This window comes from Ambystoma mexicanum, chromosome 8 (assembly GCF_040938575.1).
Source record: "Ambystoma mexicanum isolate Mex_15411 chromosome 8, UKY_AmexF1_1, whole genome shotgun sequence".
Lineage (NCBI taxonomy): Eukaryota > Metazoa > Chordata > Amphibia > Caudata > Ambystomatidae > Ambystoma > Ambystoma mexicanum.
Window position 1 is genome coordinate 1429397369 of NC_090929.1, and position 25806 is coordinate 1429423174.

The window sequence follows — 25806 nt, forward strand, 5'->3', positions numbered from 1 at the left end:
ATAAGTGTCTACCTGAGCCACTGTGATTGAAAGTCCTTTGTGTAACTACTTGTACTGATCACATTCACTCTTGAGATGAGCCTGGCTGCTCAGTTCGCTACCACTGTGTGGTACAGACTTCTACCAAAGGTTGGTCTTGCTTACAACTGTAGTCCTAATTGTGTGTGGTGGTACCGGAGGGTACTGCATGCAATTCTGCCTAACATTTAGCACATGGATACAGTTCAGTCACTAGCATCAGGGTCTTCTGCGCCCAAGTTTCTTATCAAATTCAGAGGGCATGATGCACCAAAATAAGTTATTTTCCTCTTACAAGTACTCAATTCAGGTCATTCACTATTCACCAAGGATCCCCCTCAGCCAGGCTTGCATTCCTTTATTACGATTGTCACATTGGATCCCCCTCTTCTGTGCTCAGATCCCCTTTTGTAATGTTCATAGAATATTCTCTCTCGGGTGTCTCACGGTTCACCCCGGATCCCAGTCAGCCGGGCTCAGATACTTCCTCTTACACAATTAGTCTCCCTCAGCCGGGTTCGGACCAATTTCAGTTAGCATCAACTATCGAAGACTTTCGAATGTGCACAGGATTTGGCTTCACCCGTTGCAGGACCACTTCAATTTCACAATTCCTTTCTACATTTGCCACCTCTCAGTTGGATGCCTAACAGAGGCCTTCGAACATTCACCCACATGGCGCTGGACCACTCTGTTTAGTGTATCTGTCTTGGCTTCAAAAGTTCAGTCACTCATCTTCTGTTTAATTATTTGTGTCGCTCGTCACCTATATGTCAGTCCTTTGTTTGTTCTTTTTCTGCAGCAGAGAAGTGTTTTTCCTCTCTCCATGCTGGCAGCACGTTTTGGGAATGTTTTGGAGTAGGCTGGTGACAGTTAAAAACCCCTCCTCCCCCCTCATGGTTTTTGGTTAGTAGCCAAATGCCCATGTATTGACTATGAAGGTATTTTCGAAATCCTGCAATCGCCTCAATTTTGGCCTTCCAGACTTCCCAATCCACATGTGTGTGGGCATGCTTAGGTATTTGTATGTTTGGCAGCCAGTCCTGAGTGGATGGCAGCCTAAACCTGGAACATGAATGTCAGTTGGTGGGCACTGTATCCCCTGCCTGTTTGTGAATGTTTATCTGGTGGAAATGCTGTACCATTCTCCCATCCATTTTGTAACAGATGTTAGGAAAGAATTTCATTTTGCAACTTTCCCTCCATAGTTCTCTATGGAACACCAGTCTTTCATAGCCTTCGGCTTACTTCTCTTTTACTCACTTGCTCTGGGGAAACTGATCAGTCCTTCATCAAAAGGGAAACAAAGTTTGCCGGTACTGAAGTCCTGTATTTTTTACAATTGCACACAGTGCATTGCAATAGGGATACTTTTATATCACCCTAGCTTTTTACTCCTAGAATAGTCAGTTACTTTTATATGTGTCTATAGACAAGCTGGTAGCACCAGTTAATTTTTTACTGTTTTATACTATTTTTACTGTGCACATCTTGTTTACTAAAGCTGCTGCTAAATGTCGCTAGTATTATAAAATGGCCATTTTACAGGATTTTCGCTTGTTCTTTGGCCAGATCGGAGTTTGGCCTTCTACCTGCCTTCTCATGTCAGGAAAGTCCTTATATGGTCCTGGATTTACCCATGAAAGCTGCTGCTTTCGCGGGGGAAACTGTCTGTGTGTGTCTCTGTCTGTCAGGCACAGGAAAGGGACTGGGGCTGTCTAGTCCCAGTCGCCATCATTGGTGCCAGAAAGTCTGCTTCTGGGGTGGATGCGAAATCAGTAGTTGTCACTGATTGGGCAACTACTGGCTGTTTCAATGGTGCAGATCCTTACCATTGGTGAGCTTCGACTTGCTTGCAGCTTGGATTTTGGATAAAAGGAGGACTTGTGCAGCTATTCTTTAGATCTACATTGGAGTCATGAATCCCTCGAAGAAGAGCAGACCGTTGATGACCCAAAGAGGAATCCTGAAGTGGCCCAGCATCCCTTTCAGTACCTGGCCTGGTGAAGTCCTGCTCCTCTGCCTGATCTTCGATGACCCTGAGCGGTGCTTCAGCCCTTGGACTAGTGGCACCAACTGGTCTTGACCCCTTCAGAAGTGCCCTTGGACTGCTTGGTGTATTTACCAGCTCTCTCGTGGATTATTTGAGGGGTCAGAAATGCGAAACGGACACAAAGGTAAAGTTTTCTCAAGTTTGCCATTTATTCAAAGTAAAAAGGGTTTTGATAAATGGGCCCCTGCCTAAAATTACCTAGTGTCGAACATATCTCTGGCCCTCACATTTATAGATGCAATCAAATTATACAAGTAACATATGACTGACTATTGGTTCAATAAAACTGTCTTTGTAAACTCAAATGTTCTTGCAAGTCCTCCTTGCGACCATGGTTGTATTCTCTTCACCACAATCAATTCAGGAATACTTGGATTACATTTCTGATTCAAAGAAATAGGAAAGTCTTTTTCAACCACTGTGTCTGTCTCGGAGGTATCACAAATGTCCTTTTCCTCAAAGTTGGTTCTCAATTCAAAACAAATCAATGTCGTCCACAATATCCTTCTTGAAAGATTGTTAATGTTAAAGGATATTTGTACCGTGCAGTATCACCACCGGAGTGGTCCCCTGGCGGCTCTGAAAAAGGTAGGGGGATGAGTTAGTGGGAGTAAGCTGGAAAAGTGCAAGAGAGCAGTGATGTGCTATTGGCAGCCTCAGCCCGGTGAGTCCGTTGGCTGGGCTTGGGGTGTTTTGCTGTCGGTATTCGTGGTGTTCTGTTGTGCAAGTCTGTGTGGTTTGTTTTGTTGTTGTTGCATTGCAGTGAAGTTTGTGCGGATTGCTGTGGTTTAGTCTTGTGGTTGTGTTTGGTTAGAGTTTGAGGTGTATGCAGAGGGATGAAATTGTTAGTGGATTGGTTAGTTGGCATTGCTGTCTTTTCAATTATGTCTAGGTGTGATGCTTGCTAACATTCACTATTTCATCTGGGTGCAGCACTTGCTAATTGTCAATATTCTGTCTAGATGGGATGCAGGCTAGTGATCATGATTTCATCCAAGTGTGGCACATGCTAACATTCACAATACTGTCTAGATGTGACGCAAGCTAAAGTTAAGAATTCCATCTAAGTGTGGTACATGCTAACATATACAGTTTCATCTAAGTATGGCGCATGCTAACAATCACAATCCTATCTGGATGCGGCGCAGGCTAATGTTCTCAATTCTATGTTTGGATACATGCTAACATTCAAGTTTCATCTATGTGTGGCATGTGCTAACATTCATAATCCAATCTAGATGTGAGGCAGGCCAAAGCTAAGAGTTCTGGCTAGATGCGGTGCATGTCAACGAGCACTTTTCTGTCAGAGTTCAATCAAGTGTGGTGTATGCTGGTCTTCCTAATTCCGTCTAAGTAGGCAGGTGCCGAGTATTGCCAATCTATCTAGATGCGGCACAGGCTAGCATCCACAGTTCCCTCCAGGTGTGACACTTGTTAACATTGACTAATGTGTTAGGATGCAGTGCAAGGCAACATTTCAAATACTGTCATGAATAAAATCCAGCTGGTGGAACATATCTTTCTAAGTATGCATGGGCTAAGTCTATGGCAGTCTAAGTTATAGGAAGGTAGGTAGTGTGGCAGGGACTTGCTGGTGTAGAGTAATTGCTCTACACCCCACCCATGCCACACTTAGTTTTTGTTGGTGTATGTTAAGCTGCTGGCTTCACTGGCTTCTGCTGCTGACATATGCAGACACTTCTTTGGAGCCGCCTCTGTTGGAGTCGTTCTTTCCTAGGGGTCCTTAGCTGTAGGGGCTACCGGGCAGAGGGATGCCCTAGGAGTGTCTGTTACGGCCTAGATGGAGCACCAATCGGGGGACGGTGGGTGGGTGGGGAAGGAGGAGGGAGAAGACAGACAAATATGGAAGGCAGCGGGGCCTGAGAGGCTGCACACGGGCCTGGGGACCGTTGGATTTGGCCAGAAAGTTAGATTTCGGGCCTGCTGTGCTTCAGGGGCGCGACACTCGCCTGGTAAGATGTTCGATACCAGTGATGGTTCCCAGGGGGGTCATAGTGCGCCGGCTCACCTGTTGCCAAGCTGGGAAATGGCACAGGGAGCGGGCGTGCAGCAACATCCACCCCAAACCCATGGAGAAGGAGCTGGCCAATCGGGGAGGCACAGGGAGGCGGGACTAGGGCAAGGGAAGCTCCGGTGCTGCCTGGAAGGCCCTAAATGGGCTGGGCAGCCTGGAGGGTTTATGCTCAAGTCTTATCCAGTGTAGACTTTCATGTTGTAGCCATACCCAGTGGTACTTTCACACAACATATAAACCTTGATTCCATATTGTGCTCTCTTGCTTGAAATCTACTGCTTGAATAGTAGCTGGCTTTTGAACAATACCAAAGGTTTATCAATGAACATGTTCTGGCTAGGAATATGCACATCAGAAAATCGCTGTGCAAAGTGCTGCAGTAATGGCTGAATTTTGAATAGCCTATCACAATTTGGTTCATTGCTGCCCAGGATGATCAACTTTCTTCTCCAAAACACAGGTTCAAAATCAAATGCAAGTATTGTTACCACATAACACTTTCTCTTAAGAAACGACTTCTTGTCAAGATAGCACTTGAATCTTTCCTAATACTTCTTGATTCTAACTTATTAGATAGCAAAAAAGCAACTCGTCTCAGTAATGCTGCTGCTTGTCAAACACATGTTACAGTACATGAATGTTCTTAATTCAATAAAGGTTTTAAAATATCTTTCTGCCACAAAGATATCAAACCACCATCTTCTTTCTTGGTGCACTCACCTGCCAGGATGAACTACTATATGCCCTTTCCTTGTATAGTCGCCTGCCAGGAACAAAACGCCTACTAATTACTTCTAACTTGGTGGCAATATTGATTCCAAGATTCTCCAGTCCATTCGCTCTTGGACTGAGGTTTGGTCAACAATTGCTTTTTCTTATTATATTTGGACTCTTGTATTCCAGTGTTCCCTAAACTGAGAATGAAATGTACAAGAGTGATTCTCAAAGTATCTTTCTATGACTTCTTGACAGCGTTTTGACTTATAGCTGTTTGGGTTAATAGTCCAGTTGAAATCCCAAAAGGGAGTAGTTGCGGCTATGTCTCTTTTAGTATAGTTTAACATTCCCTTGGCTGCTGGCAATATGAGATACAAGGTATTCCAAAAGTATGTCTCTGAAAAGGGAATGTATGCTTTGGTTGCTTCATTAAGACGTTCTCACACTTCTTGGCTGAGGGTCCTTGGCTGAGGGTCCTTGGCTGAGGGTCATGCTGGTTATGAGCTTTCCCCAGGCGTTGTCTTCATATAGAATACCCATAGCCTTACGGCTATGGGTAGTATTGATTAGAGGCTGTCCCCACTGGTTGGTTTCCCAAAGTCTGATTTTTTTTTTTTAAATTTATTTATTTTTATACAGGGTTTTGGGCATAAACCTTCCCCTCTTGTTTTCTGAAGTCTTTTTACAGTCTCTTGGCTTTGGGTAGTACTGGCTATTATTTTTCCCTTCTTATCCCCTACAAGGGAACTTTCTTCTTTGCCACTTAACTTTGTTCTGTATTCAATAAAGTTTTGCTTGATCAATTGTTCGGTATTCAAAATGACTTCCTTTTGAACAGCTTTCGTAATCTGAGCACCCCAGGGTCTACATTCACTCTGTCAACTCACTGGTTCTCTGTGGCAGCTCCCGCTTGCTGCTGGGCTTCACGGTGGTCTTTCAGCGTCCGGTCGGCTTTCTTCTCTGCAAAAGCTTGTATTTGGAAGTAAGCTGCCTTGTCTAATATCTCAAGTAAAAAAGGGACTGTAGTTATCGGTCTGAAGTTAGTTGGGATAGGTGGGTCCAAGGATGTTTTTTTAAGAGTGGCAGGACCCAGGCGTCCTTCAAGTTGGTGGGGACGTTGCATTTTAAAAATGAGGCATTCATTAGTTTAGTAATGAAGGGAGCCACGTCTCTGGCTGCTTCTATGATAATCTGTGCTGGGCAGATATCGCCCTGACACCTTGATGGTTTAAGTGAGGCGATGATCTTTACCACCTCTAGGGTAGCGACTTGTGCAAATTTGAAGCGCGGAAAGGGTTTCAGGATTTGATCTCGAGCTTTTTGGTAAGAACCTGTTGAAGACAGGTTCACATTTTTTTTTCTGAGATTATTTCTTTGGAGGAGTAGGATTTTGTTGGAAAGAGCATTCTGGATGTTGGTGCACCATACTTGATCCTTGGTGCACATGTCCACAGGAGGAATAGGGACTTCCAGTTCTCTAAGGATAGTAAAGAGTTCCTTAGTGCTTAAACTAGCTTTATTAATCCTGACTTAAGTCTCTCGTTTAGTTCGTAGTATATCCGCTTTATATTTCGCAGACATTTTCAGAAAGTTATATTTGGTATCCTTAGTCGGGAGGCTTTTCCACTGGACTTCCGATTTTTCTTTTTTATGCCTTCTAGGCCTTTAGTTGAGGTGTAAACCATGAGTTCAAGTGAGCTCTAGGTTTACTCTGGCACAATCTGAGCAGGGCAATAATATCTAGGGCTTGTGCGATAGTGGAGTTACATAAATCCAGTAAGGTAGCTGGGCCAGAAGTGGCTGGCATTGGCTTTAAGATCGGCAGCAGATGTGGCAGTAACCCATCTACTGTGATATTCCTTTAGTTCCTGGTGAGGAGAGGAGGAGCTATTAGCTTAGTCTTGATAGGTGGCGTATTTGCTTGCATCATACCACTGCAAAAAGTTTAAGACTACAGGTGTTGGCAGTAAACCCAATTGGTAGCAGTCTGTATCACCCAGATTTACCTGGTAGCTGTGGCTGAGCAGTCGGACGTCTCTCAAGAAGTTAGGCAGTATATAGAGTATACACATTTGGTACAAAAATACAGTAGCACAAGCAAACACTGACCAGAGCTTCGGTATAAAAGTATATAATTATTTATTTTAAAACACACTTGTAAAAATACACTGGCACTGATATGTCAAGCAAGTTCAAACAGTCACTAGAAATATATACACCTCCCTGATTAATTATTCGACAAGTCTTAGGGAAATAACACCACTTATCAATACAGAGGTGAGCGCTTAACCAAGATGGCACTCCAATAATTATTTAAAAAGGGAGGGAAAAGGCAGAATTAGGAAAGCACACAATACCAACACTTTTAAAAGAACCAGAGCAAGTCGAGAAAGGCAGAGTCTACTGTAGAGAAAGAAAGTTCATAGGCCAGGTGCACTCATGGAGAGAGCAAGGCGGAATGTGCCCAATATCACACAGTTGAAGTACACTTTAAAAGTCTTTGCAGATAGTTAAAAAAGGAGTTGGATCAGTTCAGAAAAGTTAGTTAACAGGTCCCGGGTCACCCCAGGATAGAGAGTCAAGGATTTATGGGACACCTTGAACAGTCTGTTGCAAAGGAGACCAGGCGGGACACAGTACCTGAAATGGTGAGGAAAGCTCCAGCGGGGGCAGTTGTTCCCGGCAGCGGGTGCAAGTCGGGACTTCGTCCAGGGGAAGAGAAGATCTCGACGTGGAGGAAAGCTGGTGGTCGTTGCACTGCCAGGGAAGAAACCAGACACGGAGTTTCCCGGTTAAAAGGTACTACCCTTTTATTCGCGGTAGTGGTGACGCGTGGCTATCCGGCCGCCGAGGTGCTTGGCACGGGCGATTCGACCACGAGACGGTCCAGCAAGGCGAAAAGAGGGCGAACTGGTTAACCCCACCAGTTCAAAGGAAGAAGACTCTCCAGGAAGAAGATCTTCTCTGTCGTTGGGAAGTGGTGACTCGGTTCAGCAGGGCTCCACCGGTAGTGTTGTCGTTACAGGTCGGCTCAGCTTCTCCCTCTTCGGATTCTTTAGGTCCTGTGGCGACTTCTGAAGTTCCAATCCCCAAAGCCCTGCTTTTATGCAGAAAACCCCCATTCATCAGTCCTAGCTGTCACTCAAAAATGCTAAGTGGTGAGCCGGGCAGCTCACCACTGGGCCAATCGCACAAGAGTGCGACTTGAGTTGCCGAGGCAACTCAGTCCAGGGTGCCTATTCTCCCCTCCCACACATCCTGTAGACCCAGACAGAGTGGCACCACTCTTGGAGGCTTCTGTGCAGAAGCCCGCCAAAAGTGGAACAAAGGGCTCGACTTGGGTTGGAGTTACAGAGGCGAACACAAACGCCATTTTAAAACCGAGTCCTGGCAAAAAGACCCAACCGGGGAATAAATATTAAATAAATAACCCGGCGGTATCTTTAACATTGCACCAAAAAAGTGGTGCGTTTAAAATGAATGGGAAAATCCCATAGGAAATATTCTGGTGGAATATTTTGCGTGGTAACCACTGCCACCAGCCAGAAACTCAATGAGGGGGGACTGCACAGTGCCCCCTCGAAAAACAGACCCAGGGGCAATCTAATTACCCCTACCAGTACTTCCACAATATGATGGTTTGTACTGGTTCTATTCACAATTTAAGACTAGTAAAGTCAATGGTGACTTGACATGCCCTGGGAGACAGTAGTCAGTCCCAGGGTATGGAGTCTATGTTTGGGGGTCACTATGACACCCCTGTGTTACTGCACTGAGGGTGCTGTGTAACACACTTACCAAAAACACATGAAACCCTATGGAGTGAAAGACCCCATAGCCCATAAAACACATTACAAAGTCAAAGGACATTCTCAAATCATGCCTAAGAGTGGGAGAAAGAGTCTCACTCTTAGCAGGAGAAAAAAATAAACCCCAAAAATCCAGCAAAGCTGCTGGGGAACTCACTAGGTTTGGGAAATTAGCCTTTACAGAGAATTCTCCCTAACAGGAGAGGAGGAGCTATTTGCTTAGTCTTGATAGGTGGCGTATTTGCTGGCCTCATAAAGGACACGAAGTACTGGTCAGTCCATGACTTGGGTTCAATGGAGGTAATCGCTGTGTCACAATTGAGATCAGCCACCCAGTCTAGTGTTCTACCTTTATCATGGGTAGGCTGATTGACTCTTGGTGTGAGGCCAAATTCAGTAAGGGTGTTTGAAAGCGCCAGTGCGTGTTGTTCGTTAGGGTTGTTAAGTCCAAGTTTGAAATCTCCTAGCACTAGTATTTGCAAGGTAGGTTTGATGTTGGCTGATATTATAGAGGTAATGTTTTCCTCAAAGGAGCCAATAGGACCTGGAGGCCTATAAATTAGGTGCACCGTTATGGTGATTGACTCAGATGGGGAGTTTCACAGAGAGTAATTAACAAGACTGAACATGAGGTGATGAGGATACTCTCAGCCCTAGGTTCGATTTAGCAATAAAAGCAATGTTACCACCTCTAGAAACCTCTCTATGCTCAGGATAGTATAGTTCTCAGGTATGGCAAGTAGGAGAGACGGGCCAGCAGTTGCATGGAGCCAAGTCTCCGTAATGGCTAAGAAGTCTAAATGATCAGCAGCGATCAGGTCCGCTATGTCTATGGAAAGCGCTACTAAGGATCTTGCGTTAATTAAGGCACCTTTTGATAAGCGCTGTGTCTGTATTTGGAAGGTTGGTAACAAGGTTTCTCTGTCGTTCTGTTTTTATTATTGTGTTAGTCTTAGTGGCAGGATTATTAAGCACATGCCTAGGTTTGGTAAGTAAGCAAGGAGGTCTGTGGATGGTAGGTTTTAGTAAATATTGAGCAAAGCTTGGCATTTCTAGCTCCAATAGAGCATGGTATGTTAGGTGCTAGTCTAGTGGCGGAACCTTTTGGCACTTGGTTAGGGGATGATGTGCCTTCTGAGCTCGTAGAAGTGGCAGAATCTACGTTATGAAACTTGCTTTCTAGTTTTAGCTCTGGTAGGAAGGTAATCTGTTTAGCAGATATTTGCTGGAGGCAATACTTAAGCTGAGGTAAGAATTTTGTTGGCTTAATCCAAGGTGGTATTAGGGTAGTTGTGGACATGGCAAGGAACTGGCCCTCAAAGTGTATGGAGCCACCCACTGTACTGGAGTAGCTATCAATCAGTAGAAAAAGCAACAATTTGGCAGGGAGACGCATAAGAGCATACATGGTATAAGAAGAATGGTGAGCTAGCGCTGAAGTTGAGGCAGGCAAGGGTGTGTCAAGTAGAGTTGCAACTAAACGGTTGGTTTCTGGTCTTTATTGTCCAACTTTTGTGTCATGATGAGCCTTCTTCACAGTTGATCGCAACCAGTATGGTCAAACCCTAAGACCCCCACTCCCAGAGGTGACATTAACCTATATACTTGCAAAGCACATCTACACCTTCAATTAAGGCAGCACAGTAATGGAACTCTTTCTTGTAGTGTTAATGATTTAAACCAATCAGTGATGCTGGAAAGATGGAAGTAATGGGTGACTTTGTCGGTTGTAGAAATATTTGCAAACCGCTGGGGGGTTGCAAAATGGGCAGGTACTCATTTATATGGAGTCCAGATCAGAACTGTTAACTTATTACCCATTCTGTTCGCTTCAACTCCACCTGCCGCATACCTTTTAGCCGAGGGCTGATTTTTTTTGGTTCATCTTCTGATCAGTAATGAATTGTAAAAACTCCTGTTTGAACTGCAGCCTTCATACAGTTTGCATTTTAAACATCTCTGCAGTTAATCACCTTAATGGTCCATTCCCCCCCCACCACTCCTTTTTACTTTGAGGACCAGGCATACCAAATAACTACTAGACTGGTTTCTATTCAGGCTGAATGGGATATTCCTGCAGGTAGTATATTGAGCAGTGTTTGCGAAGTTGCTGTCTGATCTGTGTAACATTTTTTGCAGGTGTGCAGCATTAATTCCCGCTTTGCCAAGGTTCAGATCCTTTACATTGGATCCACACCATTGAAGAACACATTCCGAGGAACCATTCGGTATGTACCATATCGCAACCTATATTTACCATTTTCTTTTTTCCTTTCTCCAATTTAACTTTACTCATGTGAGACCCAACGCACCACCCCTCTCAAGTCTACCTCAACTTTATTTATTTTTTTACCTTACCATTATGCTTAAGGTAATAAATGGAGCCACCCACAAAGCCTGGCTGACATCCCTTAGGATCGGAACATATTTCTAGATCTTCCATTCAATTTAGTCATTCATTTTCCATAGAATTCTTGCCACAGCAACCTTGGTTTTCAAAACGACTGTTTATAATTGCTTTTTGAGCCATCTGGAGACACGTTCCCCCTCCGAACCAGTGTTCTACGTATGACTTATGCCACTGCAGAGGTCCTGAGATTGGGCATGTTAGATCAAAGTCGCTTACCCTCCCTGCCATGTTTGCTGGCTTTGTGTCCTGACCAATTTTATTCTGCATTAAGGCTTTATCCAAAGCCTCACAGAAGACTAACATTATTAATTTGTGTGCTGTCATGGTAGCACTTGTGTCCTCCCAGAGGTACTCCAAAGTTGCCCCGTCGTGTATTTGAGTGAATGTTTGCTTCACCCAGACAGCATGCCTTTGTTACAAGCTGGTGGGAGCGCTTACTTTTTGTAAGGCTGCATCCTGGTGTAGCCATTTTACTGCAATAGCAGCCATTTACTCCTTGAACCGAAGCAAACTAGCTTCTTGTGTTTTTAAGAACTGAAATTGGTCAACTTATTTTCTGCCCCTTTTTTTAAGTGTTTTGTAGGTGAAAATGCCCATGTTTGGCCATTTGGCATGGACTTGGAGCTCACAAATGCAGTCTGGTTGAAAGAAAGCCGATTGTAACGGGGTAACTGTCAAGCAGCTTAATCCATGTGTGCCAGCAGAACCGGGAGCGAGGCTCGACTCCACTGCTTGGCAGTCCCCACATGTTTAGTGCCTATGATGTGGTTGGTGGGCGGGGGACAAACCGGTTTTGTCAGTCTCGAGACCCCTAACCAAGCAGTTGAATACCTAGAAACACTTCAGAGCAACTGCTATTGAACATCTTAATTGAGAATTCCGCTGAATCTGTTTGCTGGACTACTTGTCCTCCTGTAATGTTAATCTGTGTTCTGTTCACCAGGTGTGGTAGGTCTTTCAATGAGCGGTTGCATTAAGTGTTTGGCGTGTTGGTGCCCCATTTTTCATTAACCCCCATAATCTTGGGTCAGGTGTGTGAGCCGACCTATGAATATTAGGCTTGGTCGCTTCACGTGACAGAGCGGCTGCACATATCTTTTTGCTTCTTTGTGTTGTGAGCATCATGCACGTTCATGTTGGTTTATGCCTTTGAAAGCTCCTAGTCCTATGCAAGGAGCATGTCTCTAGTGTGTGTGTGTGTGTGTGTGTGTGTGTGTGTGTGTGATCCCGTCATTCCTTTGTGACAGAGTTTAGAGGTGTTTATGAGTATCTCCTGGAGTGATCACTTTCTCCTTTCCGCTCATCTCTCGCTCTACCCATCAGGCCAAGCCGCCTCCAGCACTGCCACCTACCTTCTCGGTCATTCAACCCATGAAACGTGTGTCGGTTGAGGTTTTCACTGCTTTCTCTCCTCCTTCTGCACCTTTGGCTGACTCTCATCCTGATACAGCCCTTTCCAACCTTTATCTTTCCATCTCAGACACTCTTGATGTAATTGCATCTGTCATGAGGATCCGCTTGAAGCCTGAATCCAAGTCCAACTCCTGGTACGACTCGACCTAGTCATCCTTAAACGAAAGTGCAGGGTGGCAGAGAGGAAGTGGAGGGCAACAGCTGCACCCTCTGAAAAACTGGTCTGCCACCTGCTCCAAAGGCAGTACAGACTCTCTCTGCTCACCAGGAAGAGAGCTCGCATTCAAGCCTGCGTCTCTGCCGCATCTAACAGCTCGGCCAAACTCTTCAAAATCTTCAAGAAGCTGGCCAATCCTGCTGCAGACTCTACTTCTCCTGTTCCCTCCCAGGCTCTCTGAACGGCCTTGGTTTCTCATTTCATCACTAAGACTCAGGAGATCCTGTCCACACTCTCCTCCTCTTCTTACTCCTACTCTACTCCTGGCCCTCTTGTGGCCTCCTCCCTTCTCTTCCTTTCATCTGTTCACCCCTGACCATGTTTCTAGACAAGTCCGATCTATGAAAGTCTTGTCCAAACAAGTTCTTCCCTGTTCCTCCAGAACCATCAAGGACCACATTGACACCCTTGCTCCAGATTTGGCTGATTTCTGCAATCACTCTTTCACCACTGGAACCTTCCCCTCCCCCCCTGAAGCACTCCCTTGTGCGCCCCCTCTTAAAAAACCCATCTGCCGATCCTTCCTCTCCGGCTATCGCCCGATCTCGAACACTCCTTTCCTGGGAAAACTCTTGGAAAAGCTGGCCATCTCCCAGTTGAATCTGTTGGTTCTCTTCATGACCATCAGTCTGGCTTCTGAGCTGCCAGAAGCATGGAAACTGCTCTCATGAACATACGTGAAGACCTGCTTTCCAATCTTGACTCTAACCATCCTTCTGTCCTCATTCTCCTCAATCTTTCTACTGCTTTCGACACGGTTAACCATGCCATCCTGCTCAAGTGCCTCAGTGATAACCTGGCTATCACTGAATGGCCCCTGGCCTGGTTGACCTCTTTTCTCACTGACCAACCCTTCCCGGTCCAACTAGGTCTCTCTCTCACTCTCACTCATATACGGATGACGCCCAGCTCTCTTTCAGGCTCCCCTCGGCTGACTCTACTCCTCATTTGTGACCATCTGTCCACAATTCAGGAGTGGTGTGCCGCCAATGATCTCTCTTAATGGCAATAAGGCAGAGATCCTCCTCATCGGGACACCTTCTTCCCCATCTTCCTACCTGTGAGGCTAAGAACCTTGGCGTCCTCTTCGACTCCACCCTTTCCTTCTCTCCTCACATCTCTGATGTCTCAAAGGAGGTAAACTATCAGCTGCACCTCCTCAGAGGTATTCTTCCTTTCCTCACTTTCCCGCAGAAGCTCACTGTCTCCTCCAGACCTCTGGTCCTCTCAAGCCTGGACTACTGCAACAGCCTCTTTCTAAATCTTCCTGCCTCTACCCGGTCCTCTACAACTTATTCAGAACAGGACTGCAAGACTTGTCCTTGGCCTCAAGCCCAGGGATCGTATCTCTGCAGCCCTGAAATCTCTTCCTTGGCGCCCTGTGGCTGCAAGGATCAAGTTCAAGACTCTTTGCATCGTCCACAAGGATTTCTGGGGCATGGGACCACACTACCTCCAACTCTCTCTTCCTAAGTATCTCCCTTCTCGAGCTCTTCACTCATCCACCTCTCTGAGGATCAGTCGTGTTCTCTGGGACATCTCTCTGGAACAGCCTCCCTGCCTCTCTTAAACTTGAGCAGAACCATCTACGGTTCCGGAAGCAACCCAAGACCTTCCTCTTCACTTCTGCTTTCTCTCTGCTGCGTATGACCCATATGTTCCATGCACTGGTTCACCTGGCCACCCTATGAACCTGGGCCCATCCCCTGCCTGTCCAGTTGTACCTTGCACTGCCTCTTCACTCCTCCAGCACTTGCGGTCTGTATCCGTAACCCTACAGTTCCCCTCTCTCTGCAATTATTCGCCACCCGTGGCTGCACTTTTTGATTTGCCTGCACTTCTCCATTCGCCCTACTCCCATCCCCTTTGCACATCTCCCCTTCCCTGCACTTGTGCGATCTTAATAACACAAGGCCTAGTAAGATTGTTGTTTTGTCCTCCATCTGTTCCCCCCCCTCTTTCTCTTGTTGCGCCTAGAAACAATTGTGTACGTGCATGTTATAAATACCATATCATATGCTTTGTACATGCATTAAGTATGTGCGAGGGAGGAAGAGATCTTCAGGCCGGACTCTGCTGTTGTGATTTCTGTGAAAAATTCACCACTGTCCAGTCCGAAGAATGTGCCGATTTGATTCGAAGGGTTCGGTCTGACCTGCTTGCCTCTCGAGTCTAATATACTAGTCTGCTCTGTTGGACCTACTCTCCCATTGCTCGTTGTTCTGTCCACAGTTTCTGTTGCGTGGCACAGTTGCCGCAACCCATGCTGACCCAATGCTGTAACTTCTATCTGTACCCTTGCTCCCAAACTTTTGCCAAGCTCTCCGGCAGCCTTTTACTTCACCATGATGCTTTTCAGACTTTGGTCTAATTGTTTTATCAGTGAGGAACTGTCTATTAGGCAGCGGTCTACAACAGTGTATGCCTCTTGATCTCTCTGCAGGCTTTATTCTTGGATGCCTTTGTCAGATCTTCCTCCTGGATCTCTGGCAGGGTCTGGACTCGAGGGTGCAGAGGGAAGTTAAGAGGATTGCCTCCTCTGCAGCTGCATCTTTTACTTTTTATCCTAAAACTAGAAGCAGTCTGTGGTATGATTTCTATGGAGAAATTATTTTTAAAAAAATTTAATTTCTGAAGTACTGAACCCTTTTATTTACCTTAATGGAGTGGTCAATTGCTTGCTTGAATAGCCTCTGGTGTCCCTCAGAAGCCATCACACTGTTTATATTGCCCAATGTATTGTATACAGTACAAGTACATGGCTGTAAATGAAGCTTTCTTCTTGTTGCACAAATGTATTATGTGGACATTCCTGTATTTGTGTCAAATGTACCTTCTTGCCATCCATATCCTCCAGTCTCTGGGGGGATAGCTTAGGGGCAAAGTGCTCATCTTGGAAGCAAGCTGACACTGAGCAACACAGGTTCGATCCCCGGGTCCGTGCTTAGAAACCTCTGGGTATTGAGCGCATTATAAATAACCAGTCATATCCCCTCCTAAAGGTAAAGCATTGACTGCCCTGCCTTGCTACCACTGGAAGAGTTGGGTTAAACCAAAACTAAACCCCTCATACTGCTGACTGGCTGATAAGGCCACACTAAGAGGGCATTTTGAAAATCTTGCTAACTGTATCAAAAGATCCCCCGCGTCCCTACTCCACCTCTACCCCATTCACACTTGGTTAGCCTCCTGCCTCTCCCACTGTGTTCCACAATGTTCATGGCCTTTGAAGGATCGTTGACCAACCCCTCAGTTTCGTCTGAATATATCCACAGCAGACTTATGATGCTCCTCCATAAAACCTTTGAAATTAGTAATAGCAGCTGGATAATAAAGGATGGTTTCCTGCCTACTTACTGCTGTTTCCGTTCAGTCCCTCCTGTAGTGAGAGTAGTCTTTGCCTATTTATCAGAGAGGTCACCTGATTAGAGCAGCAATTTTCATCAAATTAATTTTAGGCTCATTTTTTTTATAAGCGCCCCCCCCAACAGACCATTTGGTGAATCATGGTCATCCATGGCTTTCTGCAGCAATGCCTTTCTGTGTAATCCACCTTGGCTGCTTAATTTCAGCATATAGCTCGATGGTCTTGTTTGACTGTTGTGATAATCCATAATGGGCAGCTTCTCAGGAGGACTGGTAATCCTGTGAAAAGTGGTGGAAAATGGAGACGCGTCAAAGTGTTCCCTTAACTGCAGTTAGTATAACCCATTTAATACTAATGTACTACAAATAAACCAGTTATTTGTAAAATAAAACTGGCTATTCATGTGGCACACTTTCTTTCCAGATCCCGTTTTCTACTATAACCCTGGTTGTTTGAAATCTGCACTTGGAAGCCAGCGACCCACCCCAATTTAACATGGCATCCTCTTCCCCCTACCCACCTTTAGTCTGATGCCATTTCATCTTTTTTTCCTCCTCAAAATTGTTTTTTTCCCACTTTTTGTTTTTGGCTAACCCTGGTTATTTTGGAAATAACCCCAGTCTTGCATCGAACAAAAGAAATGGTGACTTTGCCATTTCTGAAGAAGCCCTTCTGATGCAGTGCCCATGCGATAATTTTTGGGAAAAGGGGTACCCCCTTTCAAAAGTACTGAACACAATAACCTCAGACCCCTCCCGGAAATAAAGTGCATGCTTCATGCCCAAGTTGTTTCTGCACAGAAATGTAGACCTTTTCTCTGAGGAAATGAATGGGAGTAGGCTGAAAGCAGTGTTTTTTGCCTTCTTAACATTTCCAGTTTATAACTAATCGTAAACCAGTCTGCAGGCCCGTGACAAACGATCAGCCATATCTGTCATGCGAGTGAAGTTATTAGCAATTCATTTTTCGGGTTTCCTATGGAACTTGCTACTCAATTTAACGGTATCTGGTCTATCCATCTAAAACTTATTTGTCAAATACCTTTCCATCGAAAATTATTCATTGAATTGCCTTTCCATCGAAAAGCATATTCATTGAATCATTTTCGATGGATTATTAGGGTTAGGGGTTAGGGTTAGATTTGGGGTTGGGGGCTAGGGTTGGGTTTAGGGGGTGTGCGTGGGGGCCCACTATACAATAAACGTTAAAATGTTGCAAGGAGCTGGCCAGTTATGAAAGTTCAGCACTGGACAGCTCCATGTAATGTTTTAACATTACAAAAAAAATTGTCAAAATGCTATGTCTTTACATTTTAAAAGTGCATTTCCATCTAAACTTGTCCATTTATATATTCGATGTAAATGCAGGTTTACATGTAAAAGATAGCATTCTGATGGATTTGCATTTCAATGCATTTCCATCGATGGAAAGACCATTCTCCAGCATTGGATCTTTCATGGATTCACATGCTTAGAATATTCCCCGTCGTCAGACTGGGATCCCTCGGTACACATATATAGCCTTTTCCTATAGGAAAACTTCCGACACTTTTGTGTCCTATCTACGTCCTTTTAGGACCCGCCTACGCATGCTCCGCAGGCCGTCCCAGTATAAGAGGCCCGCCCCCGCGGTTCCCCTTCAGATTTCAACCGTCTCCAAAGTAGTGGGATCTCCTCGTGTTGTCTTACTATTTTGTACTAGGTTGCCTTATTGGATTTCAAGTACGATATGTCCTCTGTATCAGGAAAAGCGCTGTTCCGTCCATGCGCTACGTGCAGCTTGAAAAAGGTTTACGAGGGGGACGGACATATGGATTGTATATATTGCCTCCACCCTCACCATTCGGCGGATGCCTGCGACATATGCAAGGGGTTTTCTCAAAAAACCCTCAGACCGGAATCGACGCCTGGTGACATGGCTGAATGAGTGTGCGGGGGCATACCCCCCCTCGGAGGTAGGCTCCACACAGTCGGCGAAAACATCACGCCGCGCGGCCTCGTCGGAACCACCGGCAAAGAAATCTAGATCGTCGGAAAAAGAGTCGTCTGGAACTCACTCCACTACAGACTCCTCGTCAAAGATGTCATCCTCATCAAAAAAGCATGAGAAGGAAAGGAAATCCTCCTCTGGCGATCATCACAGATCGACCACGAGTCGAGAGTCGAGTAACAGCGGGCACGGTGTGGAGAAGGCGGGACCGCCAAAACCACCTGCGAAGCCTGCGTCGTCGACGGCGATCCAGTCACCGGCCGCCTTCCCGTCACTAGCGCAAGGGGCATCCTCCGTCCCGTCGACAATGGCGTCGACGAGAGCCTCGTCGACGGGGGTCCTACAGGAGGCCTGGAGGCCTGAAGTCCTCGAGCTTACCCCCCCCCCAGAGGCTTTGCTACAAGAGCAAGCTATGTTGCTTTCCTCGGAGGACGAGAGCGAGAGAGTGGCTGGCCCAGCAGACCTAGGGCTACGAGCGGCTGCCAAGTCGTCGACGAGGGCATCCGTTACACCGGTATCTGCCCCTCTCCTCAATCCTCAAGCGGTTTTGTCGTTGGATATTCTGTCCTCGCTTCAGTCCTTGCTACGGTCGTTGGACCAGCGACTTCCCCAGGTCAACCTGCCACAGTCACCCGTCGACAAGCCGGGCCCGTCCCGTCCACTGCCGCACCCACGCACGCCAATCTCAACACTGGCGCAGGAGGAAGGTGAGCTGCCAGATGCAGAGTCGGACAGGGGAGCCATGTCAGAGGTCTCTTTATCCCCCTCCAGGGATCCTACCTGGGAGTCGGAGGCAGAGTTAGAAAACCCCAGAAGCCCAGCTCACCCGTCCCCTCCGGACGACATTGGGTCATTCCATTCGATGATGGAGAAGGCATGCAAAGAATTTGGTCTGTCCCAGGAAGAACAGAAAAAGGACTGTTTTTTGTTCGACCACATGGGCAAGAGAAGGAGGTGGGTGTTCTTGATACCGATACTTGACCATGTATGGAAAGAGGGGTTGCAGGCAATGAGACACCCATTCTCAGAACCAGCAGTGAAAGGACGCCTAGAAAAAAAGTTTAAGGCTCCAGAGTCTACACCCAAGTGTTTATCCTCTCAACCAACACCAGACTCGGTGTTGGCGGCGGCGGCAGCGAGGAAGGCACAGCACAAGTGCACGACTCCACCCGAGAATGAAGCGAGACGCCAAGATGCCTTTGGCAAGAAAGTGCTCTCGTGGGAGCGACCACAGTAAAGGCCGCAAACTCTCTGGCAATTGTGGCCAGATACGATAGGGAGATGTGGCACAGGCTGGCTCCGCTGCTTGATCATCTTCCAGAAGAGCAGAGGAAGGCGGCGATGCTACTGGTCCGAGAGGGTGAGGAAGCCTCAAATCGCGCAATAAACATTGCGGTGGATCTTGCTGAGTCTGGCTTCAAGCAAGTCAATAATGGGGTCGTATTACGTCGACAGTCATGGCTGAAGTGTACCTACTTCAGGCCAGAGGTACAATACAAGGTCTTAGATATGCCCTTTGAGGGAGACCTTCTCTTCGGTGAGAAGGTGGACGAGGCCCTGAAAGGGATGAAAGAAGATTCAGACACAGCACGTTCTTTGGGTGCCCTCCAGAGTGGCAGGAGCTACAAGTCCTTTCGCCCCTTTAGAGGGGCTTCAGGAAATTCAAGATTCTCTTCCGGAGACAGATCCTTTGCCAGATCGGCTTACCCCTCCCAGGGGTACCGACGTGCCTCACAATCCGCTAACCGTCGACGAAACTTCCAGTCTTCCAGAAAACGACCGTCATACCCATCGTCGGCGAGAGACAAGCAAACTAAATATCAGCAGTGATGTTCCACAACCCGTTCTGGGGGGAAGAGTTTCAGCGTATGTCGACGAATGGGAAAGGATAACGACGGACAAATGGGTGTTAGACACTATAAGACACGGACACTCTCTTCAATTCAAACACAGCCCTCCGCAAATTCCACCTGCGTTCACCGCTCAGTCCCATACGAAGGCACTGCAACAAGAGGTTACACTCATGTTATCGAAGGGAGTGATAGAATTAGTTCCAACATCACAGAGAGGCCAAGGAGTCTACTCAAGATACTTTGTCGTAAAAAAGCCGAACGGCAAATGGCGTCCCATTCTAGACTTATGCGATCTCAACAAGTCCTTAAAGAGCCTGAAATTCAAGATGCTCACTCTGCAGGAAGTGATCCGCGCAGTTCAAAAGGGAGATTTCCTGGCATCCCTGGATTTACAGGACGCGTATTTCCATATTCCAATGTGTCGGAAACACAGGAAATTCCTACGTTTTGAAATAGGGCGAACCCACTACCAATTCACGGTTCTTCCTTTCGGGCTCAAAACCTCCCCCAGAACGTTCACAAAATGCCTGGCTCCAGTGGCTGCCTGGCTAAGGAAGCAAAGCCACCATACCCATACCTCGACGACTGGCTGGTAAGGGGATCCTCCCCAGCGTCGACCAACACAAGTCTACAAGCCACCATGCAGCTTCTACAACGGCTAGGATTCGCCATAAACTTCGAGAAATCCTCTCTGCGGCCATTGAGAACGCTGGTATTCTTGGGGGCACAGTTCGAGACTCGGCTAAGGCTGGTGAAACCTTCTCTCGACAGGACCTCGAGACTCATTCAACAGGCGGCCCGGCTACGGCGAAACACCAGGATCTCAGCGAGAAAGTATGTTTCGGTCCTAGGGGCCATGGCATCCTGCATCCATCTTGTGAGAAACTGTCGACTCTTCATGAGGCCAGTCCAAGAATTCCTCGCAGACTGATGGACACAGGCTCAGGGATCGTGGTCGGACAGGATAACCGTCGACGACAACAAGCTACTTCGGACCCTTCAGTGGTGGCAGAGTTCCCACAATCTGAACAAAGGTGTGCCCCTACAGGAGCCGGAGTTCCAGAGCACCATAGTTACGGATGAGTCCCTAACCGGATGGGGAGCCGCACATGGGTGCTCTCCAAACGCAAGGTCGCTGGTCTCCAACGGAGTCACTCCTACACATAAACGTACTGGAACTCAGAGTGGTACGATGGGCCTTGAAGGCGTTCCTACCACACATCAAGAGGTCGCGAGTGCGAATACTGACCGACAATACAACAGCCATGTTTTATCTGAGGAAACAAGGTGGGACACGATCAAGGACTCTCTCCATAGAAGCCCAGAAAACATGGCATTGGGCATCGAAGCACGAAATCTCCCTCGTGGCTCATCACCTTCCAGGAGTGAGGAACTGCCAAGCCGACTCCCTCAGCAGAAACATGGCCTAGATACACGAGTGGGAAATGGACACGGGTCACTTGAAGAAAGTGTTCGAGAAATGGGGCCACCCCCCTCTGGACGCCTTCGCGACCAAAGAAAACCAGAAATGCGAGAAATTTGCAAGCAGGTGGCCCCAAGAGGATTCGGTGGGGGAGGCGTTCTCCTTCCCATGGACGGACATGTTCCTCTATGCTTTTCCTCCGTTTCCCTCATACGGAAAACAATACAGTGGATACGCAGATACAATTGCCGGGTGATTCTAGTGACACCATACTGGCCGAGGCAACCGTGGTTCTCAGACCTCCTCCATCTATCGCTGTAACATCCCATACCGTTTCCGAAAGTCCCGTACCTTCTATCCCGGGACAGAGGCACGGTGTGGCATCACAACCCGGACAGTCTCAACCTTACGTCCTGGCTCCTGACTTCTCGGAATTCGGGGCTTTAGACATTTCAGAGGAGTGCCAAGAAATTCTGCAGGCGGCTAGAGCCCCTTCCACTAACGAATCCTACTCCTATAAGTGGCGGAGATTCTGTGAATGGTGTAGAAGACAGCGGGACCTACAACCATTGTTGGTGACGCCAGAACAAGTTGTACCTTACCTGCTCCTCTTAGCAAAAAAGGGATTGTCCCCCTCATCGATAAAGGTACACCTGGCAGCCATCTCGAGGTTCACAAGGAAGAGGCAGTCGCCTCCGCTATTCAGTGGCAGACTGGTGAAACACTTCATGCAGGGTTTATTTCGAGCTTTTCCCCCGGTGAAACGTTTTCCCCCGGCGTGGAGCCTCAACACAGTGTTGGCAGGTTTGATGAAACCACCTTTCGAGCCTATGGCCACGTCCGACATGAAATTCATTTTGTGGAAGTTGGCATTCCTGATAGCTATCACATCAGCCAGACGTATCTCGGAACTACAAGCGCTGGTCGTGGACCCGCCCTACCTAAGATTCTTTAAGGACAAGGTAGTCCTGGCGACTAACCCTACGTTCGTCCCTAAGGTTCCGACGGTATATCACAAACACTCATCCGTGGTTCTGCCTACTTTCTTCGCCACTCCATCGTCGACAGCAGAAAAAACTCTTCATACCCTGGACGTTAAGAGGGCTCTGAAATTCTACCTACATCGCACACAAGACATCAGGGCTACTCGGCAACTGTTCGTCGCATATGGTCCGGTGACGAGAGGTAAAGCAATCTCGAAACAGGGATTGGCCAGATGGGTCTCGTCGACGCTTGCTTTTTGTCACTCTAAGGCCGGAAGGCCACTGCAAAGACATCCTAGAGCCCATTCTACAAGGTCGATGTCATCCTCAACAGCGTTATGGGCTGGAATTCCGCTGACGGACATATGCCAAGCTGCGGCATGGTCAGTGCCCCACACGTTTACCCGCCACTACTGCCTTGCCAGGCAGCATGCGGATGAGGCGCAGATGGGAAGAGCTGTCCTGCGCCATCTGTTTCAGTAAGGTAAGCTCCACGTTGTGGAGAGTGTATTTTCTACCTTTGATGACAGTATACTTTCAGTGGGAAAGGTTATATGAGTAAACTTATTACTGCTGCGCATATGTGTTGAGCAGTAGGGTGAGGGTATGTTACATTGCATTCTCAACACCGTCTCAAGTGTTACTGCTATACAATCTATTCTAAGCATGTGAATCCATGAAATATCCAATGCTGGAGAAAGGAATAGTTTCTTACCTGTAACTCCATTTCTCCAGCATTGGTATCTTTCATGGATTCACATGCGCCCGCCAAGCCTCCCCGGGACTGCAATGTATGTGATGGATAAGTTTAACCCTTCCTACTTTGGAGGGGCCGAAATCTGAAGGGGAACCGCGGGGGCGGGCCTCTTATACTGGGACGGCCTGCGGAGCATGCGTAGGAGGGTCCTAAAAGGATGTAGATAGGACACAAAAGTGTCGGAAGTTTTCCTATAGGAAAAGGCTATATATGTGTACCGAGGGGTCCCAGTCTGACGACGGGGAATATTCTAAGCATGTGAATCCATGAAAGATACCAATGCTGGAGAAATGGAGTTACAGGTAAGAAACTATTCCCTAACCCAACTTAACTATAGTGTGGCGATCACCGCATGATGGTTTAAAAAAAATGTATTTTTTTTTTTATTGTGGATCTCCTTAGATTTGCATGCTTTGGATCGTGCAGAGTATTGCATGACTTGTTTTCAAACTCGAAAAGGGACGTCGACTGTGCTTGTTTCTAAAAATATCCCTACTGTGATATGTACAGTACCCGGCCCTTCACGTGTCATGGTCCTCAGATTGTTTTTCTTTCACCATTAGTGTTGGTCGCATTTTGCTGAGTTCCTTACAGACTTTTTAGCAATTCTATAGCCTTATGTTGCTACCGCTACTTCGCTCTCTGACGACTTCAGCAAGTAGTTAAGGACCATTGCTTGAAGCATAGGCATCAGCAGATTACACCACCTGCGCAGAGGAGTCAGACACAGAACAAGACTGTATCAGGGCTAGTAGTGACTCTGAAGACACCATAAAAAGGTCTGCAGACACTGAGTGCTCACCCTCGGCTCTGAAAGGCAGGCGGCCTGCACTGTTATGCAGACCTCTTGTGGAGACTACAGCATACACAAACTTGGGGTGGCACACCGCAAGGTGCTGTGAGGGGTCCGAAATGTGAGGGGGACAACTTTGTAAAGAGTTTAACTTCTGCCATTTTATTAAACAATAAAAGTTAAACGCCTCACTATCCCTACCCTAATGTGGATTTCCCTGCCTATAGTAAACTAAAAGGGAACACTCTAACAAAGGGATCTCTACCCCTCACACTAATATATCAATCAACACAAAAAGGTATAATATGGCAATTCAGTTCCACAAATGTAACCGCATATTAACTGGTTCACAATGTCTTCTCTTGTCATGGACTAGGCAAACTCTCCCTCCCCAGATCCAAACAAGGGTGTTCTTCACAGTTGAAAGGAAAACCTAGGAATTAAAGTTCTGTCGTTTTAATGAGGTAATTGCCAAAGTCAAAAGATCTCTCCTCCTGGAATAAGAACTCCCCCAATGTATCTTCACAGTAAGAAGTCACAAGCTCTCACACGTGGAATGAGAACTCCTTCATGGCTTGGGCAACAACAAATGGTGCGGTCAGAATAGACTGCTTCAATTTTGACAGCAACAGTCTGATCAGAATGGCTTGCTTCAAACATATGCATGCTTTCCAATAGTACCACTTGATCCTTCTACCACCCGGCATAACCTTTTACCAGGCCTCTTTGGGGCAATTACCTCTTGCCCTACCGTCTACTCAACTGTCCGTCCACCAAAGTAGATGAGTGCTTCAATGGTAACTTTCTCAGCAGAATAATTACTTCAATAGCCTTCTAATGGACTGTCCTCCAATGCATTCCACTTCTTTGACATGAATGTCCACAGCTGTGCACATCGGAAACTTTTTCGGCAGAGGGCGTCCTGCGTCAATGGCGTCTGGTCCATGTCCGTCGAGGACGACATCACAGCATGTTATAAATAGGACGGACAGCGCCTGTAGCCTCAGTTCAGTTTTTTCTACTGCGAACGTGTTAACTTCGTGAAACTCGGCGTGCCTCGTGTGCTTTCTTCATTGAAGATGTCTTTCTCGTTGACCCCTCCTACTCCGCGGTCCGGTTTCAAGACCTGCCGGGACTGCAAGTCTAAGATGTCGCTCACCGACCCCCACCGCATTTGTTTGTGGTGCCTAGGCGAGTCGCACAACACCGACTGCTCGAAATGCCAGTCGTTTACTGCAAAGGCCTTGCAGGAGCGGAAGGGGAAGCTCCAGGAAGGTAGGGGCTCGAAGCCTGTTAAGTCCCAGACTTCCAAGTCCAAGGGGGTTCTACCGACGACTCGAGGAGAGACTCTCCGCATCGGAAAGATTCCCGGGGATCTCGGTACCGGATTGGTTCCTGCCACTCGTCTTCCGCGTTCCAGCACTCATGGAAGTGCTTTGTACCGGTCGCCTTCCCCGTCCTCCTCAGAGGATGGCGCCTCGAGGAAGGTTACGTGCCCTACGAAGTCCTCGACCCCGGAGGAATGGGTGGTGTTTAAGAAACCCATGATGGCGATTTTCTTAATCGCAGGACACTGGTCCGGTTGCGCCCTCTGATGAAGCCGGCCAGGATCAGTCTCGTTCTGCGGCGCGCATGCCTTTGGACTTCGCGTTGGGACACACACCGGGAGCCGTTGTGGTCCCGTACAGACAAGGAATCGAAGGGTCGCAAGAGACGTGTCTCTAGGTCTCGGTCCTCGTCCCCGGCGAGACTGCAGCTACCTAGTGAGGGCTCGGGGCCGGCGTCAACTCGTTCAGCGCTGTGTCCATCCGATTCGGACATAGACGATTTGCCATTCTATCAGCCCTCGGCACCTGTGTCGACGCCGAAGCCTTTGGCGCTATTGGCACCTTCGGGAATTCTTTACTTGAAATTTGCCTTTGGAGTACCCGGACATCGTGGATCCTCCAAGGAAGGCTATATCGAAGTC

General features: G+C 47.1%; 1 protein-coding gene across 1 annotated transcript in view; it reads left to right on the top strand.

The window, feature by feature from the left end:
* The window catches only part of EXOSC1 (exosome component 1), a 182871-nt gene that overhangs the window by 82096 nt on the left and 74969 nt on the right, over nt 1-25806 (top strand). Inside the window, exon 4 of the mRNA XM_069611579.1 lies at nt 10772-10860. Coding sequence (XP_069467680.1) covers nt 10772-10860 — 89 coding nt within the window. The remainder of the gene's footprint in view (nt 1-10771; nt 10861-25806) is intronic.